Source organism: Tamandua tetradactyla, chromosome 15 (assembly GCF_023851605.1).
Source record: "Tamandua tetradactyla isolate mTamTet1 chromosome 15, mTamTet1.pri, whole genome shotgun sequence".
Lineage (NCBI taxonomy): Eukaryota > Metazoa > Chordata > Mammalia > Pilosa > Myrmecophagidae > Tamandua > Tamandua tetradactyla.
The window spans coordinates 49,273,729-49,295,062 of NC_135341.1; the positions used below are offsets into that span (position 1 = coordinate 49,273,729).

General features: G+C 37.3%; 1 protein-coding gene across 4 annotated transcripts in view; it reads right to left on the reverse strand.

Annotated features, from left to right (window-relative positions):
- Positions 1-20,997, reverse strand: part of OXSR1 (oxidative stress responsive kinase 1) — a 165,778-nt gene extending 144,781 nt beyond the window's left edge. The window contains exon 1 of one of the 4 annotated variants that reach the window (XM_077129787.1): positions 20,592-20,997. In XM_077129787.1, coding sequence (XP_076985902.1) covers positions 20,592-20,661 — 70 coding nt within the window. In that variant the 5' untranslated portion in view covers positions 20,662-20,997. The other 3 variants (XM_077129789.1, XM_077129790.1, XM_077129788.1) reach the window with 3 other exon arrangements.
- Between the last annotated feature and the right edge of the window lie 337 nt (positions 20,998-21,334).

Consider the following 21,334-nt stretch of genomic DNA (forward strand, 5'->3'; position numbering starts at 1 on the left):
TCCCTCCCTCAAGTAATTCAGACACCAGGGCTTGGTAATCTGAAGCCATTAAAGCCAGCCTACAACCTCTTCTCTGTCTCTACCACACCCCCAGTAGGAAGTCTGCCAAAGTTAAAGGTACAGCATCATCTTATGCTGGTGGGACCTGCAGGCAGACAAGCACCACATATTGGGAAGGATAAGAAAAACAGAGACTTCACAGGAAAGTCTTTCAACCTGCTGGGTCTCACCCTCAGGGAAAACCGACACAGGTGTCTCTTTCCTCCTGATAAGAGGTCAGTATGGTCTGGGAAAATGCAGCTGGGGTCTATAATACCTAAGTAGACCCTCCTAAGGATAGGGGGGAAAAGGCACCATACAAGCAGGGCAAGAAACAAGAAAACAAGAACTGAAAAATTCTCCTCTGTTAAACAAAACCTAAGCTAGAGGTCCAGAAAAAGGTGAACTGAATGTCAAAGAACAGATACATAACAAATTCATCCAGCAAGAAAACCCTAGGTAAAAGAAGTGCAAGCAATCTCCAGAATAAACTAATTAAGGTAATTAAATGCCTAGACACCAGCAAAAAATAACAAATTACACTAGGAAAATCAAAGATATGGCCCAGTCAAAGGAACAAATCAACAATTCAAATGAGATACATGGGCTGAAACAATTAATTCAGAATATACAAACAGAAATGGAAACCCTCATCAAAAACCAAATCAATGAACTCAGGGAGGATATAAAGAACGCAAGGAATGAACAAAAAGAAGAAATCGAAAGTCTGAAAAAACAAATCACAGAATTTATGGGAATGAAAGGCAAGGTAGAAGAGATGAAAAGAACAATGGAAACCTACAGTGGTAGATTTTGGGAGGCAGAACACAGGATTAGTGAACTGGAGGATGGAACATCTGAAATCCAAAAAGAAAAAGAAAATATAGGGGAAAAAATGGAAATATATGAGCAGGGACTCAGGGAATGGAAGGACAATATGAAGCACAAAAATATACGTGTTGTGGGTGTCCCAGAAGAAGAGAAGGGAAAAGGAGGACAAAAACTAATGGAGGAAACTATCACTGAAAATTTCCCAACTCTTATGAAAGATTTAAAATTACAGATCCAAGAAGTGCAGCGTACCCCAAAGAGAATAGATCCAAATAGACGTACTCCAAGACATTAACTAATCAGGATGTCAGGGGACAAAGAGAGAGAATCTTGAAAGCAGCAAGAGAAAAGCAATTCATCACATACAAGGGAATCCCAATGAGACTATGCATAGATTTCTCAGCAGAAACCACGGAGGCGAGAAGACAGTGGAATAATATATTTAAATTATTAAAAAGAGAAAAACTACAAACCAAGAATTCTATATCCAGCAAAATTGCCCTTCAAAAATGAGGGAGAAATTAAAACATTTTCAGACAAAAAACCACTGAGAGAATTTGTGACCAAGAGACCAGCTCTGCAAGAAATACTAAAGGGAACACTAGAGACAGATACGAAGACAGAAGAGAGAGGTGTGGAGAAGAGTGTAGAAAAGAAGACTATGAGTAAAAGTAAAAAGAAGGAAAATAAGATATGACATATAAAATCCAGAAGGCAAAATAGTAGAAGAAAGTACTATCCGTGCAGTAATAACACTGAATGTTAATGGATTAAACTCTCCAATCAAAAGACATAGTCTGGCAGAATGGATTAAAAAACAGGACCCGTATATATGCTGTCTCTACTCAAAGGACATGAGGGCAAGGGCACAAACGGACATTTGCACACCAATGTTTATAGCAGCATTATTTACAATTACGAAGAGATGGAAACAGCCAAAATGTCATCAATGGACATGTGGCTAAACAAACTATGGTATATACATAAGATGGAATATTATGCAGCTGTAAGACAGAATAAAGTTATGAAGTATGTAACAACATGAATGGACCTTAAGGACATTATGCTGAGTGAGATTAGCCAAAAACAAAAGGACAAATACTGTATGGTCTCACTGATATGAACTGACATTAGCGAATAAACTTGGAATATTTCGTTGGTAACAGAGACCATCAGGAGATAGAAATAGGGTAAGATATTGGGTAATTGGAGCTGAAGGGATACAGATTGTGCAAAAGGACTGAATATGAAAACTCAGAAATGGACAGCACAATATTACCTAACTGTAATACAATTATGTTAAAACACTGAATGAAGCTACATGTGAGAATGATAGAGGGAAGAGGGCTGGGGGCATAAATGAAATCAGAAAGAAAGATAGATGATAAAGATTGACATGGTATAATCTACGAATGCCTAGAGTGTATAATGATAGTGACTAAATGTACAAATTTAAAAAATGTTTTTGCATGAGGAAGAATAAAGGAATGTCATTACTGCAGGGTGCTGAAAATAGATGATAATTAATACTTTAAATTTTCAACTTATGTGTGAGACTAAAGCAAAAAATGTTTATTTGGTACAAAATTTATATTTTGACTAGTGCATCTCCTAATATAATTTATGTAGATAGTTGGTTGAACAACATAAGTACATGGAACCATGGGTAGGACATGAGATTTTGTTGGTTTGTCCAGAGTGATGCCCCAATGAAACCCAGACTGATTTGATCAGTGAGTGGAAAAGTATTTGCAAAGTCCCCTTTGCGGAATGGTGAGAACGAGGGAAAATTCAACCTCCCCAAGTTGAATTCTTGATATTCTCATAAGCAGTGTGGATAACAAAAGCTATAGGCTGAACCCCCAGTCTTGGGGTTTGTTCATATGAAACTTAGCCCCACAAAGGATAGGTCAAGACTACTTAAAATTAGACCTAAGAGTCATCCCCAAGAGAACTTTTGTTTCTCAGATGTGGCCTCTCTCTCTCCAGCCAACACAACAAGCAAACTCACCACCCTCCCTCTGTCTACATGGGACATGACTCCCAGGGGTGAGGACCTTCCTGGTAACGTGGGACAGAAATCCTAGAATGAGCTGAGACTCAGCATCAAGGGATTGAGAAAAACCCTGGAATGAGCTGAGACCCAGCATCAAGGGATTGAGAAAACCCTCTCAACCAAAAGGGGGAAGACTGAAATGAGAAAAAGAGTCAATGGCTGAGAGATTCCAAACAGAGTCGAGAGGTTATCCTGGAGGTTATTCTTATGCATTAAGTAGATATCACCTTGTTATCCAAGAGGTAATGGAGAGACTGGAGAACGTAAATGTAGAGCTGAAAATGTAGAGCTGTGTTTCAGTAGCCATGTTTCTTGATGATGATCGTATAACGAGATAACATTGACAATGTGACTGTGTGATTGTGAAAACCTTGTGTCTGACGCTCCTTTTAACTACCTTGTCAACAGAGGAGTAGAACATATGGAATAAAAATAAGTAACAGGGGGAACAAATGTTAAAATAAATTTAGATTGAAATGCTAGTGATCAATGAAAGGGAGGGGTAAGGAGTATGGTATATATAAATTTTTTTTCTGCTTTCGTTTTTTCTGTTGTCTTTTTATTTCTTTTTCTGAATGAATGCAAATGTTCTAAGAAATGATCATGATGATGAATACGAAACTATGTGATGATATTGTGAATTACTGATTATATACGTAGAATGGAATGATCGTATATTAAGAATGTTTGTGTTTCTTTCCTGTAATTTTTTTTTATTTAAAAATTAATTTAAAAAATTAAAAAAAAACACATATTGGATAAAGGCTTGATACCCTGTGTACATAAAGAAATTATACAGTTTACCAACAAAAGAACAAGCAACTCAATTATAAAATGGGCAGAAGGAATGAATAGGCACTTTTCTGAAGAGCAAATACAGATGGCTAAACAGCAAATGAAGAGTTGCTCATCTTCATTAGCTATATGGGAAATGTAAATTAAGGCAATAATGAGATATCACCTCACACCTATAAGAATGGCTGCTATTAAACAAACAGGAAACTATAAATGTTGGAGAGGATGCAGAGAAATTGGAACACTTATTCACTGTCGGTGGGAATGTAAAATGGTTCCGCCGCTGTGAAAATCAGTGTGGCAATTCCTCAGAAAACTCGATGCTGAGTTGCCTTATAACCTGGGAATACCAATACTTGGTATATACCAAGAAGAGCTGAGGGAAGTGACACGACATTTGTATACTGAGATTCACAGCGGCACTAATCACAACTGCAAAGAGATGGAAACAATCTAGGTGCCCATCAACAGACGAGTGGATAAACAAAATGTGGTATATACATACTATGGAATATTATGCAGCATTTAGACAAAATGATGTCCCAAAACATATGACAAGTGGATGAATCTTGAGGACATAATGGTGAGTGAAATAAGTCAGACACAAAAAGACAAGATACTGTATGATTTCATTATGACTCTGATAAAGCCATCAGTGTTTCAGAGTAGCCAGAAGGAATTCAGGGCATGGTAGCCAATGACAAACTCTGGGAACTGTTCTGTAGTTGCTTGTTGAAGTGTGCTTTGAAAAATACTGCCTTTTTTCTTTCTTTGTGTATGTATATATATTGTATTTTACAACTAAAAAATGGTTAAAAAATATATAGACAGTTATAGCAATATAAAAAAAAATTCCTTAAATCAAAAATTTGAAATTATTTAGTGATATAACTCACTACTAGAGCAAAGTTTATATTTGTATTAACTTTAAAAAAATTTTTTTAATTAATTAAAAAAATTAACTAACACAACATTTAGAAATCATTCCATTCTACATATGCAATCAGTAATTCTTAATATCATCACATAGATGTATGATCATCATTTCTTAGTACATTTGCATCGATTTAGAAAAAGAAACAGCAAGACAACAGAAAAAGAAATAAAATGATAATACAGAGAAAAAATAAAAATAAAAAATACAAAAAATATATATAAAAAACAAACAAACAAACAAAATATTATAGCTCAGATGCAGCTTCATTCAGTGTTTTAACATAATTACATTACAATTAGGTAGTATTGTGATGTCCATTTTTGAGTTTTTGGTTTTTTTTTTGAGTATTTTTTTATTTTATTTTTTTATTAATTAACGGAAAAAAAGAAATTAACCCAACATTTAGAAATCATACCATTCTACATATGCAATCAGTAATTCTTAACATCATCACATAGATGCATGATCATCGTTTCTTAGTACATTTGCATCGGTTTAGAAGAACTAGCAACATAACCAAAAAAGATATAGAATTTAATATAGAGAAAAAAAATAAAAGTAATAATAATAGTAAAAAGAAAAAAAAAACCTATAGCTCAGATGCAGCTTCATTCAGTGTTTTAACATAATTCCTTTACAATTACGTATTATTGTACTGTCCATTTTTGAGTTTTTGTATCTAGTCCTGTTCCACAGTCTGTATCCCTTCAGCTCCAATTACCCATTATCTACCCTGTTTCTAACTCCTGCTGGTCTCTGTTACCAATGACATAGTTCAAGTTTATTCTCAAATGACGGTTCACATCAGTGGGACCATACAGTATTTGTCTTTTAGTTTTTGGCTGGACTCACTCAGCATAATGTTCTCTAGGTCCATCCATGTTATTACATGCTTCATAAGTTTAGGCTGTCTTAAAGCTGCATAATATTCCATCGTATGTATACACCACAGTTTGTTTAGCCACTCTTCTGTTGATGGACATTTTGGCTGTTTCCATCTCTTTGCAATTGTAAATAACGCTGCTATAAACATTGGTGTGCAAATGTCCGTTTGTGTCTTTGCCCTTAAGTCCTTTGAGTAGATACCTAACAATGGTATTGCTGGGTCGTATGGTAATTCTATATTCAGTTTTTTGAGGAACCGCCAAACTGCCTTCCACAGTGGTTGCACCATTTGACATTCCCACCAATAGTGGATAAGTGTGCTCCTTTCTCCGCATCCTCTCCAGCACTTGTCATTTTCTGTTTTGTTGATAATGGCCATTCTGGTGGGTGTGAGATGATATCTCATTGTGGTTTTGATTTGCATTTCTCTAATGGCCAGGGACATTGAGCATCTCTTCATGTGCCTTTTGGCCATTTGTATTTCCTCTTCTTATAGGTGTCTGTTCAAGTCTTTTTCCCATTTTGTAATTGGGTTGGCTGTCTTTTTGTTGTTGAGTTGAACAATCTCATTATAAATTCTGGATACTAGACCTTTATCTCATATGTCGTTTCCAAATATTGTCTCCCATTGTGTAGGCTGTCTTTCTACTTTCTTGATGAAGTTCTTTGATGCACAAAAGTGTTTAATTTTGAGGAGCTCCCATTTATTTTTTTCTTTCTTCAGTGCTCTTGCTTTAGGTTTAAGGTCCATAAAACCACCTCCAATTGTAAGTTTCATAAGATATCTCCCTACATTTTCCTCTAACTGTTTTATGGTCTTAGACCTAATGTTTAGATCTTTGATCCATTTTGAGTTAACTTTTGTATAGGGTGTGAGATACGGGTTCTCTTTCATTCTTTTGCATATGGATATCCAGTTCTCTAGGCACTATTTATTGAAGAGACTGTTCTGTCCCAGGTGAATTGGCTTGACTGCCTTATCAAAGATCAAATGTCCATAGATGAGAGGGTCTATATCTGGGCACTCTATTTGATTCCATTGGTCGATATATCTGTCTTTATGCCAATACCATGCTGTTTTGACCACTGTGGCTTCATAATATGCCTTAAAGTCTGGCAGCGTGAGACCTCCAGCTTCGTTTTTTTCCCTCAAGATACTTTTAGCAATTCGGGGCACCCTGCCCTTCCAAATAAATTTGCTTATTGGTTTTTCTATTTCCAAAAAATAAGTTGTTGGTATTTTGATTGGTATTGCATTGAATCTGTAAATCAATTTAGGTAGGATTGACATCTTAATTATATTTAGTCTTCTAGTCCATGAACACGGTATGCCCTTCCATCTATTTAGGTCTTCTGTGATTTCTTTTAACAGTTTCTTATAGTTTTCTTTGTATAGGTCTTTTGTCTCTTTAGTTAAATTTATTCCTAAGTACTTTATTCTTTTAGTTGCAATTGTAAATGGAATTCGTTTCTTGATTTCCCCCTCAGCTTGTTCATTGCTAGTGTATAGAAATGCTACAGATTTTTGAATGTTGATCTTGTAACCTGCTACTTTGCTGTACTCATTTATTAGCTCTAGTAGTTTTGTTGTGGATCTTTCCAGGTTTTTGACGTATAGTATCATATCGTCTGCAAACAGTGATAGTTTTACTTCTTCCTTTCCAATTTTGATGCCTTGTATTTCTTTTTCTTGTCTAATTGCTCTGGCTAGAACCTCCAACACAATGTTGAATAATAGTGGTGATAGTGGACATCCTTGTCTTGTTCCTTGTCTTTTCCCCATTGAGGATGATATTAGCTGTGGGTTTTTCATATATTCCCTTTATCATTTTAAGGAAGTTCCCTTGTATTCCTATCCTTTGAAGTGTTTTCAACAAGAAAGGATGCTGAATCTTGTCAAATGCCTTCTCTGCATCAATTGAGATGATCATGTGATTTTTCTGCTTTGAGTTGTTGATATGGTGTATTACATTAATTGATTTTCTTATGTTGAACCATCCTTGCATTCATCCTGGGATGAATCCTACTTGGTCATGATGTATAATTCTTTTAATGTGTTGCTGGATTCGATTTGCTAGAATTTTGTTGGTGATTTTTGCATCTATATTCATTAGAGAGACTGGTCTGTAATTTTCTTTTTTTGTAATATCTTTGCCTGGTTTTGGTATGAGGGTGATGTTGGCTTCATAGAATGAATTAGGTAGCTTTCCCTCCACTTTGGTTTTTTTGAAGAGTTTGAGCAGAGTTGGTACTAATTCTTTCTGGAATGTTTGGTAGAATTCACATGTGAAGCCGTCTGGTCCTGGACTTTTCTTTTTGGGAAGCTTTTGAATGACTGATTCAATTTCTTTACTTGTGATTGGTTTGTTGAGGTCATCTATTTCTTCTTGAGTCAAAGTTGGTTGTTTATGCCTTTCTAGGAACTTGTCCATTTCATCTACATATGCATTAACTTTTTACCTGATATTCTGAGAACACATACAGTTTTGATAGTTAATCAAATGATATTTAAGATACTGTTTAATATTTAGAATTCAAGTAACTCGTATCAGTATTTATAGATTTTTTTCTTCCTTTAATTTTAAATTGGATTATGAGACATTGTAGAAACAGGCTTTACAATGATTACTTAGATTTTTTTTTTAATATGCCTATGAATGAGCTAACAGATTTTTTTTTAGTGGTTAAAATTTTCATGTTAATTGTAAAAATATTTGTATTTAAATAAATAAATAAAACAAAAATATTTGTATGTTCATATTTTCCTGAAATAAGGAAAATATTTAGTAACATAGGTCATTACTACAGCAATGCAGAACTCTCATTATCTTGAGAACATTCACAGTTTTGATACCTGATCAAATGGTATCTAAGTTAGTGTTTAATATTTAGAATTTAAGAACTTTGTTATCTGAATATGCATTTTTTCCTTGTTGCCTTAATTTGAAATTGGTTTATGAAACTTACTGCACAAATATAGGCTCTGCAATGATTCTATGGATACTTTATATAAATATGCCTATGGTTAAAAGACATCCACTGTTGGTGATTCTAAGTGATTGTTTTCTTAAAACAAAATACATGGGCAAATTTTCTCCCCGAATTCTCCATATAATTAATGAAAATAGTAGTTTTTCAAACATTTTAATTTGTTGTTATGACAATAAGCTAAATGTTCTTCTGTAATAGTTAGCCTTGGCTAGAGATGAATTGTAAACACTAAAAAGGAAAAATGTGCAATTATTAAATTCTTTGCCCCTTCCTCTTCATTTTCTCATCCTCTTCCCAAATAAAGTGATTTCATCAAATGTTGGTAAAGGAGAATACAGGGGAGAAAATGCCGTATGTACAGCCACATTAATTACATCAAAAGAAAGAAGCTTTGAAGAAAATGGAACAATGGAAGGCACTGCACAGAAGTGCAGATAAGGACCATCTGGTGATAAACCAGTTTCCATACAGGAGAGAGAGCTTATTAGAATGAACATGCCATATTAATCAATGCATATCTGCTCGCCATTTTGTAAGTCACCCCCTATGTAAAATGGAAGCGTCTTCTTTACATTCCCTCCTCAGAGCTCCTTACCACTTTTGGTTTGATGATGTCCCATTCACAAATCATTTGCTGCCCAAATAAACTTCAACAAAAAACAAAAACAAAAAGCAGCTTTGAACAGAATGCTTCACATCAAATGCAACATGTTTTCAATATCCTGAGGGAAATGCTACACACTCACCCATAGAAAGCACTCACTTTAGGGAATGACATTTTTACTTTAATAAGCTCCTATATCAGCCTGTTAAGCAAGCTAATCACATACTCTAAAAGAAATATATGACAGTTTATCATCTGGGCTTCAAAACTTAAATTACTAAGTGAAAAGCAAAGCACAAAACACAATATAAAAGGAGAGATATGTATCTAAGTTTTCGGAAGGGATTCAAAGGGAACATTAAGAGTAGTTAACAAGGAGTGGAAAGGAATTATCTTGTAGTCAGCATAAGGCAAAATTAAAAAAATAGTATTCTGTCCTCAGAGGTCACTGTAGAGAAGTATGATTAGATAGGATATGATAAAAAAGACAGACAATAACAAACATTGGACAGGATATGGAGAAACTGGAGAATGTCTGCTAATAGATATGGGATTTTTTCCTGGGGTAATCAAAATGTTCTGGAATTAGACAGTGATGACGGTGGCACAATTCTGTGAGTATACTGAATTGTAAAGCTTAAAAAAGGGATTTTATGGTGTGTGAATTATATCTTAATAAAGCTGTTACTTAAAAAAATCCCTACCAGTGTGCCATCAAATTTTGAATACTGGGGGTGCAATGGTAGTTCAGTGGCAGAATTTCCTCACCTGCCATGCAGGAAGGAGACCGGGTTTGATTCCCAGCAGTGCACTTCCGGCCCAACCCCCCCCCCCCCCCAAATTTTGAATACTAACACACCATTTACATATATAACTATATAACTGAGCAGAATGTGTTTGTTACCTTTAAATCTGAAGATCCCTAACGCCACACACATACAACCATACACACATAAATAAACCCAAATTACTATTAAGAAAAGTAACAACTGCACAAAACCCACATAATGCAAAATTCAAAGAAAATCTAACACTTAAGAACACATTTACCTCAACGCATCATCCAAAAGTGTACCTGAACTATTTTGACAAGAATGCTCACAAACTGCTTGATAAAAATTACCTAAAAGGCTAAGATTTTTTAGCTTGCAGTCTGTCTGCTTCTTGGCTGAACTCTTTATTCTGCCATGAGTCTGGAACAGTTAAGCAAAACAGTTATGCATCCCATAGCATCCCTTCCTCTCCTAATTCATCCAGCACTGAAAAGTCAACAACTCCCCTCATGCCTTCAGAGTGGCCACTGCCCCACTCGGAGATGACAGAACAGCAGAGGAGAAGAGAGCTAATCATGCAAATGACATAACTGTCTGGCTGAAAGGAGAGGTATTCTCAAGGCACAGAAAACTATCCTCCAATACTCTGCAAGCATCTCATAATGTGTAAGGAGAAGAGATAGAAATGAAAAAATATTGCATCTCTTCTTTAAAAGAGGTTCTTTAATGCAGTATTTTTCAAATTACAAGTCTATTTACTGGGTGTGCTGGTTTGAAATGATGTATGTACCCTAGAAAAGCCATGTTTTAATCTTAATCCCATTTTGTAAAGGCAGCTGTTTCTTCTAACCCCTATTCAGTATTGCATGTAACTGTAATCAGATCATCTCCCTGGAGATGTGACTTAATTAAGAGTGGTTGTTGAACTGTATTAGCTGGAGGCGTGTCTCCACCCATTTGGGTGGGTCTTGATTAGTTTCTGAAGTCCTATAATAGAGGAAACATTTTGGAGAATGAGAGCGATTCAGAGAGAGCAGAGCAGAATGACAGCCACAAGAAGCAGAGTCCACCAGCCAGCAACCTTTGGAGACGAAGAAGGAAAATGTCTTCTGGGGAGCTTCATGAAACAGAAAGCCAAGAGAAGAAGCTAGTAGATGATGCTGTGTTCACCACGTGCCCTTCCAGATGAGGAAGGAACCCTATATTCACCATGTGCCTTTCCAGATAAGAGAGAAACTCTGACTGTGTTCGCTATGTGCCCTTCTGCTTGAGAGAGAAACCGTCAACTTCATCAGCCTTCTTAAACCAAGGTATTGTTCCCTGGATGCCTTAGATTGGACATTTCTATACACTTGTTTTAAGTGGGACATTTTCTCGGCCTTAGAACTGTAAACTAGCAACTTACTAAATTCCTCTTTTAAAAGCCATTCCATTTCTGGTATATCGCATTCTGGCAGCTAGCAAACTAGAACACTGGGTTTCAATCATTTTCATTAAAAGTAAATAGCATGGAGTATAAAACATCAGCATGCATCACACAAAAAAGGTGGGTTTTTTGGTAAAACTTTTACTCAGTATAAATATGGAGACATGCGTAAAAGGGACTTCTAGGAAAAGTGTGAAAGCTACTTCCCCAGATTTCTCTACTAAGCAAGGGTGGTTGGTCTGAGATTAAGAATAACAGAAAATTTAAAACATTTTCCAACAAACATCCTGTGTTAGTTAGATTCAGTTATCAACTTGGACAGGTGAGCATACCTAGTCTTGTTGCTGCGGACAGAAGCCAACGGTATGTGAACCTCATCTGTTGACAATTACATCTGCAGTCAGCTAGGAGGCGTGTCTGCTGCAATGAGTGACATTTCACTTAATTGGCTGGTGCTTAAATGAGAGAGCGCAATGTAGCACAGCCTAGCAGCTCAGACATTCCGCATCTCAGCACTTGCAGCTCAGCCCAGGCCTTTGGAGATGCAGAAAGAAGTCACCCAGGGGAAAGTTGTTGGAACCCAGGGGCCTGGAAAGAAGACCAGCAGAGACCATCTTGTGCCTTCCACGTAAGGAAGCCTCAGTGGAAAGTTAGCTGCCTTTCCTCTGAAGAACCAACAAAATAAATCCCCTTTTATTAAAAGCCAATCCGTCTCTGGTGTGTTGCATTCCGGCAGCTAGCAAACTAGAACACATCCTAATTGAGACTTTTCTCTATTTTACACTATTATGCATTTTCAATGTACCACACTACCTATATATCCCTACTGCTTCTACTCTTCTGTTCTCTCCTAATTAAATTTTTAACTGAAATTTAAATGTATATTACACATCATTATTAAACGTGTGTAATATACATTTTATGGGTTAATGTACAAAAATATGAATGAGCCTTCTTCTGAAATTTCTGTCAAACTTGGCAAATTTTTACCTCTTTGGATAAGAAAGGAGCTGCCCAAAGGCAAGAAAGAGACTAAGTAAAATTTCAGCCTCTTTCCACTTTCTTAGAACCATAAACTTAAAAAAAAAAAAGAACACAAAAATAGATACTATTCCTCCTACAAAGAAATAAATTAATCAAATGAACCAAACCCTTATTTTCATCTAAATTTTGGCCAGCCATCACCATAACAGGTACATGTTCTAAAGACACTATTTGAAATTACTTTTTTAGCAGTTTTGTATTCACTAAAGAGAAGAGCCCAGACTGTTCATTCAGCAAGATTAATGGCAATGTCATCAGAACCATAAAAAATACAAATTGTTTTCTAAATAAGGCCTTTTGTCAGAGTCATGTTGAAAATTAAGGTTCCTAGAATTGGAGAAACAGCTGTAAGAAAAATCATCATCAAAAAAATCATGCTATTCTCTCCATACAAAGATAAGACACATTTCCACATGCTTCGAGTAATTACTGAAGCATCCTGATGGTTTTGCAATGAATCATCCACTCCTATTTTTACTGGTGATCTCTTTCATCTCGATGATGGTAAATTCTTCCAGACGATCCAGCTAAAAATCTTGAACCCTGTCTCTCCTTTCTTTTACATGTAACTCAACAGCACATTCTCTAATTTCAAAATGTGTTATATCCAGAATTTGACCACTTCTCACCATCTCCACTACCCTCTCCTTCTACCCATGCATACTTACAAAATTATTCTCCACATAGTAGTTCAAATTACCCTTAAAAGGGTATATTTAAAAATATATAAATCAGATCATATTACTCCTCTGCTCAAAATTCTACAGTGATTTTCAATCTTACCCCCCAAAAAAAGCCAAGTTCCTACAATGATTTACAAGGCTTCACATGATGTAAACCATACATCCCTTGAACCACATCACTTTTCTGACTTTTTCAACTATTATTCCCTTTTTGTCTCACTCTGCTCTAGTCACCTTCACCTTCTACCATTCCTTAAGCACATCAGTATGATTTTACTTTTATGCTCTTGCTATTCCCTTAGAATAAATTTCTTGCAGTTAACCACATCATTCACTTCTTCACCTCCTTCAACTCTTTCTTCAAATGTCACTTTCTCAGTGAGGCTTTACCTGACCTATGTAAAAGTATACTCCCCATCTCCATCCCTGGCAGTCTCTAATCCCTTGCTTTGATTTATTTTTCTCCTTCATTATCATTAGAGTATGAACTTCATGAAGGCAGGGATTTTTGTCTGTTTGCTTCACTGCTGCTTCTCCAGCATCTAGAATGGTGTCTGTCACATAATAGGAACACAATAAATATCAGTTGAATGGATTAATCAATCAAGTAATGGAATATATTTTCAAGAAAAAAAAAACCTGCCTGCTTGGAACAAAAAAATACAAAAGTAGCCCAGTCTTCATGGGTATTACCTCATTATTATCATCATAAACATTAACACTTATTGAGCACTTAACTCTGTATACCAAGTACTATGCTAACCACTTTCTTTACTTGCATTTCTTTTTTCATCTAATCCTCAAAATAATCCCATGATTATTATCCTATCTAACAAATGAGTAAAGATAAGATTTAGGACATTCAATTATCAAAAGACAGTGTAAAGCCTAGAAACCAGAACTACAGTGAACACCATGCTCTTAACTAGTAGGTAAATTGCTTCTTCAGATTAAAGGTAACACTTTTTATTGACTACTATGTGTCAAGTTAAATCATTTACCTGCAATATTAACTAATTTAATCCACATATATTAAAAAAAAAAAAAAAAAAAAAAAGCCTGGTGTGGACAGTGTGGGTCCTGGCCGGGCTGCTTCTCCTATTGTCCCCCCTCCCTTACACTCCTACTCTCCTCCTTCCCTCCTTTTCCCTCCCATGCTAATGGTTCAAGTCCAGAGCAACAGAACCCAGCACCAATCACTTGGCCAAGCTGACACTGAATCTAATGGGTTCTACACCTAACAGGTATAGTACAAGATCAACATCCCAAAATCGGTAGTGTTTCTACATGCTAGTAATGAATAACTGGAAGAAGAAATAAAAAAGAAAAGTCCATTTATAAAAGCAACTAAAAGAATCAAATATCTAGGAATAAATCTAACCAAGGTTTAAAGGATGTATACACAGAAAACTCAAAAACATTGCTAAAAGAAATCAAAGACAACCTATAAAAATGGAAGGATATTACATGTTCATGGATTGAAAGACTAAATTTGTTAAAATATCAATTCTACCAAAAGCAATTTACTCATTTAACACAATCCTAATAAAAACTCCACCAGCCTTCTTTGCAGAAATGGAAACGCAATCAAATATGTACAGAAAGGTAAGGGGCCTGAATAGTGAAAGCCTTCTTGAAAAAGAAGAAGAAAGTTGGAAGACACACTTCCCGATCTTAAAACTTATTACAGCAATCAAAACAGCATGGTACTGGTACAATGACAGTCACACAGACCAATGGAATCAAATCCAGAGCCCAGAAATCAACCCTCACATTTATGGCCAAGTGATTTTTGACAAGGGGACAAAAATCACTCAGTTGGGAAAGAGTAGTCCCTTCAACAAATGGTGCTTGGAAAACTGTATATTTATTTGCAAAAGAAAGAAGGTGGATCCCTACCTCACACCATATCAAAAACAACTCAAAATGGAGCAAAGACCTAAATAGAAGAGCCAAAACTAGAAAACCCACAGAAGAAAATATAGAAAAGCATCTTCAGGATTTTGTGTTAAAATAGTTTCTTAGACTTTACACCCAAAGCACAAGCAACTAAGGAAAAACAGATAAATGGGACCTCCTCAAAATTTAAAACGTGTTTGCCTCAAATAATTTTATCATAAAAGTAAAATAACAATCTACACAATAGGATAAAATATTTGGAAACCACCTATCTGACAACAGTTTAATATCTAGAATATATAAAAAATCCTTCAACTCAACAACAAAAAATAAATAATCCAATTTAAAAATGGGCAAAATACTTGAACAGACATTTCTCTAAAGATATACGAATGGCCAAAAATCACATGAAAAGATGTCCAACATCATTAGCTATTAGGAAAATGAAAATCAAAACCACAATGAGATACCATTTCACTCTCACTAGAATGGGTAAGAAATATATCAGGTTTTGGAGGATATGGAGAAACACATCATTTTCTTACCTAATTGCTTATGAGAATGTAAAATGGCACAAACAATATGGAAGACATTTTGGCAGTTCCTCAGAATGTTAAGTACAGAATTACGATATGATTCAGCAACCCCACTTCTAGGTATTTATACCAAAAGAACTGAAAGCAGGAACTCAAACAGATCCTTGCACACCAATATTCACAACGGCATTATTCACAATTGCCAAAAGACGGAAGCAACCCAAACGTCCATCAACCAATGAATGGATAAACAAAATATAGTATATACACACAGTGGACTATTATTCAGCCATAAAAAAGGAATGAAGTACAAATAAATGAGACGTGGACATGGATGAACCTTAAAGACATTATATTGAGCAAAATAAGCCAGACATAAAAGGACAAAAGCTGTATGATCTTAATGATTTGAAATTATTAGAATAAGCAAACTCCTAGAGTCACGATCTAGAATACAGGTTACCAGGGAGTGGGGTTGGGATAGGGAATGGGAAGTCAAGGCTTAAAATGTACAAAGTTCCTACCTGTAATGATATAAATATTTTAGATGGTGGCAATGGCAGCAAAACACTGCAAATGTAATTAATAGCATTGAAATATATATCTGAATGTGATTAAAACGGAAAATGTTAGATTGTATATGTAGTAACTGAATAAAAATTTACAATATATATATATCCATGGAACTACACTACAAAAATAAGGAAGCGAAAGTTGTACCATGGACTCCATTAATAGTAGAACCATAGAGACTGTAGCACAATAACGTAAGTACACTGAATGAAGTTGAATGTGAGAACTGTAGAGGGAGGAGGGCTGGGGGCACATATGAAAACAGAAGGAAAGACAGACCATAAAGATTGAGATGGTATAATCTAGGAAAGCTTAGAGTGTACAATGATAGTGACTAAATGTACAAATTAAAAAATGTTTTTGCGTTAGGGAAGACAAACGAATATCAATATTGCAAGGCATTGAAAAGAGATCTTAAAAGTTCAACCTGTGTGAGACTAAAGCAAGAAATGCTTATTTGGTACAAAATTTATATTTTAACTAGTGCATTTCCTAATTTAACTGATGCGGACAGTTAAACTGAACATCCATGAGATTTTGTAGGGTTGTCCAGGTTAGTGTGATGCCTCAGTAAATCCCAGAGCAATGTGAACAGTGAATAAAGAAGTATTTGCAAAGTCCCCCTGGGGTAATGGGAATAAAGGGGGAAAATTCAAGTTCCCCATTTGGAGAATTCCTGATATTCTTGCAAGCAGTGGGGACAACCAAATCAACAGGCCGAGCCCTCAATCTTGGGGTTTGCCCCTATGAAACTCATTCCTGCAAAGGACAGGCTAAGCCAACTAAAAATTAGGTCTAAGGGTCACCCCCAGATAACCTCTTCTGTTGCTCAGACATGGCCTCTCTAAGCCAACTCAGCATGTGAACTCACTGCCTTTCCCCTCTACATGGGATATGGCTCCCAGGGGTATAAATCTCCCTGGCAATGTGGAACAGAAAGATCCCACAGATTCGGAGATCGAGAAAGCCTTCTTGACCAAAGCGGGGAAGAGAGAAATGACACAAAGTTTCTGTGGCTGAGAAATTTCGAACAGAGTCGAGAGGTTATCCTGGAGGTTATTATTATGCACTATATAGATATCCCTTTTTAGTTTATGGTGTATTGAAGTGGCTGGAGGGAAGTACCTGAAACTGTTGAGCTGTGTTCCATCAACCTAGATTCTTGAAGACAACTGTACAATGATATAGTGTTTACAATGTGATTGTGTGATTGTGAGAACCTTGTGTCTGATGCTCCCTATATCCAGGATATGGACAGATGAGTAAAAAATAGGGATAAAAATAAATAAATAAATAATGGGGGGGATAAAGGGTAAAATAAATTGGGTAGATGGAAACACTAGTGGTCAATGAGAAGAGGGGTGAGGGGTATGGTATGTATGAGTTTTTTCTTTTTATTTCTTTTGCTAGAGTGATGTAAATATTCAAAAAATGATCAGAACGATGAATATACAACTATGTGATATTGTGAGCCACTGATTTTACACCATGTATGGAATGTTTTTATGTCAAGAATAAAAGTTTGTAGGTTAAGTTTTTACAATAAAAATATTAAAAAAGAAAAAAATAGTACAACTGTAGAAATGTACTATCATCAATTTAACAAATATTCCACATCAGCGACAGGAATATGGGAATCCTGTATTTTGTGCATTACTGTTTAGTAAACCCACCACTTCTCTAATTAAAAACAAAACAAAACCTTAACAAGATACCAGTTCACACCCACTAAGATGACTATAATCAACAAAGAGAAAAGCAACATCGGCCAGGATATGGAGAAATAGGAACTCTCATACACAGCTAGTGGGAGCGTAAGATAGTTTAGTCACTTTGAAAAACATTTCGGCAGTTTCTTAAAATGTTAAAGATAAATTTATAGCCGATCAACTCCACCCCTGGTTACACCCCCAAGAAAAATGAAGCATATATTTACACAAAAATTCATATGTGAATGCTCTTACATATTCCTAATATGCCAAAAAGCAGAAACAATCCAATGTTCATCAACCACATGAGCAGTAAGAAGGAAAAACACACATCAACCACACAGGCAATAAGAACGAAAAACACACAGAAAAAAACTACAACATGAATGAACCTTAAGCTAGACACAAAGGTCTACATATGATTCCATTTATGTGCAATATCCAGAAAAGGCAAATCTATAGAAACAGAAAGTAGATTAGTATTTTGTAATTAGTACAGTGGTTGGCTGGCAATGGGAACAGGGAGTGACTACAAAGAGACATGAGACATCCTTTTGGAATGATGGAAATATTCTAAAATTGGATTGTGGTGATGACTGAATTTACTAAGAATTACTGAATTGTACACTTAATGCAGGTGGATTTATAGTACATAAATTATACCTTAATAAAGTTCAAAAAAATGAAAAAATATTATGCTAAGTGAAAGAAGCTAAACACACAAAATACCATATTTTATATTATTTCATTTACATGAAATGTCCAGAAAAGGCAAATCTATGGAGACAGAATGTAGATTAGTGCTTGCCTGGGGCTGGGATGGGAACAATGATTAAATGTAAATAGACGCAAGGGATCTCACTGGAGTGATGGAAATATTCTAAAACTGGATCATGGTAATGGTTACACAACACAGTAAGTTCACTAAAAGTCACTGAATTTTACACTTAAAATGGGCGAATTTTATGGTATTAAATAATACCACAATGAAACTGTATTACATTAAAAATAAGATGGTCAAACCTCTATGTCTCAGGCCACTGATGAAGGCTAACCCTACCCCACAGGACTGAAATTCTGTGCCACATCACCAGCAAAGGCTTTAAAAATAACTGCAACCACCTTCTTCAATCTAGAAAGTTGTACAACCTACTAGAAAGGAAAGGAAAATTTTTCTAAAATGATGATAGGGAGCGCCTTTCTTTACTCTTCTGACATCATTTCAAAATCTCCCATGTATCCCTTTCTTCAATGTGCCTCGGACTGAAAGACCCAGAAGCAATCAATCAATACAGAAACTACCCTAGCTGTCTTTAAAAACAACAAGTACATGTGAGAGACCCAGGAAACAGCAAGGCCCAGAATGGCCTAGAAGTGGCTTTAGGAAAGAGAAGGAAAAAGATCTCTTCAGAAAATACTTAGCCCAGATTTGTTTTAAAACAACTGGGAAGTAAGATGAAAAAAAAAATTTTTTTTGACAAAGTTACTCTAAAACACAGACACACTGCAATAAATACTCACACCTCCAAGGCTGCTAAGGAGTTTTTTGTCAGTCTTTACTATAAAACTAACTTGAGGGCAGGTTGTTGCCGATCTAGAAAAGTAGACAATTTCTTTCCTTCAACACGCAGGTATCTGTTTAAGTCAGCTACACTGAACTTGTTTAGTTAAACGCGACCCGTAATGATTTCAAAGGTCAAGGGGTTAGTGTCCAATAAATACTCCCCTTATCCCCAGTTTCCTCCCCCAATCACTGTGCCTCTCTGAGGAGAATTACAATCCATGTTTGTGCATGATTTGGTCTCTGGCAACTGGTATTCCTGGATCCCCTTCAAATTCGCTCCTCACACAGCAGCCAGATCAGATCAGATCCAAGCCCTTGCTTGAAACCCTCCAATGTCACTTAAAATTTCCAAAATCTTTACCATGGGTAAAAAGGTCTCTAAGATCTGGTCCCTCCCTTGTACTTCATTATCGTTGCTAGTCTTCTTTCAAGTCCTAGAACATATCAAGCTCTTTCCCTCTTCAGGGCCTTCGTACTTCCTCATGCCTCAGTAGGTAAAAATCTCGCACGGGCTCTTAAGGCTTACTCCTCCTCTGTTAGGGTTCAATCTAAATGTCATCATCTCAAAAAAGAATCTTCCTTGAAATCACCTTAACTGGGTCTCCGGGTTATTCTCTATCAGAATATTGTTTCTTTCCTTCCTAGCACTTTGCCAATAGCTGTAATTCTTTTCATTTTTCTACTTATTTAATGCCTACCTCTCTAAGTAAAAGTAAGTTCCAGGTCAGAAGTTCGTGACTGCATTGTTCAGTGCGGTACCGGCAGCTCTATTTGGAGAGGATCCTTAGCTCCGACCCAGTAATGTCTGGAACTTCGTGAGCACTCAAGAGTTCTCGCAAGGATGCACAAATGAACCAAGAAGTACCCTCTGGACAATCCCAGAAATAGGTAGCTGTGACTACCATTTCAGCATCTCATTTTTCACACATATCTCAAAAGGTCTTTCCCATACCTGCAATTTTCTTTCTCTAAAAGACGTTATCTGTCGCTGATGATCAAACATCTGTCACTATACAAATCTTTCGAATTCCTCCAACTCCATCTCACCCCTCCTCACACGCGCGCCCCTCAAACCTTCCTCCCCGTGCTCCACAAACCCGCCACTTCACATAAACTCTCTGGTCTCGCGAGCGTCCCACAAATTCCAGTGAGTGCTGCGCTCTCCGAGCTCCCGCAGCTCCCCACGTTCCCGCGTGTCACCCGCCGCCTAGCGAAGCGCCTCCCCCTCAGCCGCGCCTGCTCTCACCGATCACCTCCTGCAGTTCGTAGTCGTCCCTGTTGATGGACCAGGGCAGGGAACTCGAATCCTCGGACATGACGACGGCTGCGGCTCTCGATCTCACGCAAACTAGCTGACCTCTCTGGTCTCGCCGCGCCTCTCCCCACCCCCAACCGCCACTGCCGCGCCCCCACCAACCGCCTCAGGAACAGCCACGAGTCGGACGGCGGTGGTGCAAGGAGTCACCACGCAGCAGAGCCGTGGGGTCTCGAACTCCAGCAGACCTAGCCCCCGCTTCTCCACGTCCGGCACTCCTACGCCCGGCCCAGGTCCCGGCCTCGGCCTCGGCCTCAGCAGCTCCAGCTACGAAAGACTCGCTAGGCCCTGCCCCTCCGTCCCGCCCTCCACCGAAGCCCCACGCACGGGCCAAACTTTCCCTTCTTGCTCCACCTGCCGACACGCAGCGCGCTGACGTCACGACGCCGAGCACGCCCTGCCTCGGCCCCGCTTCCGGCGCATCAAGTGTGTCTGTAAACGCAGTGAGCAAGTGTGAAGCCTTGGAAGGGAAATTGATAGTGAAAGGGGAGAAATGAAAAAAAAAAAAACTGAACGAGGATATCAGAGAGCCAGAGAAGAAGCTAAAGTAGCATAGGGGCGGTAGCCACACCAAGCATGGCGACCAGAGAGCAGAGGGGGAGGAACCACTTCTAGCGGCTGAGGCACGTTGCCGTCTGCGTCGTCGCATTCGTTGGTTCGTTTGAGAGGAAATC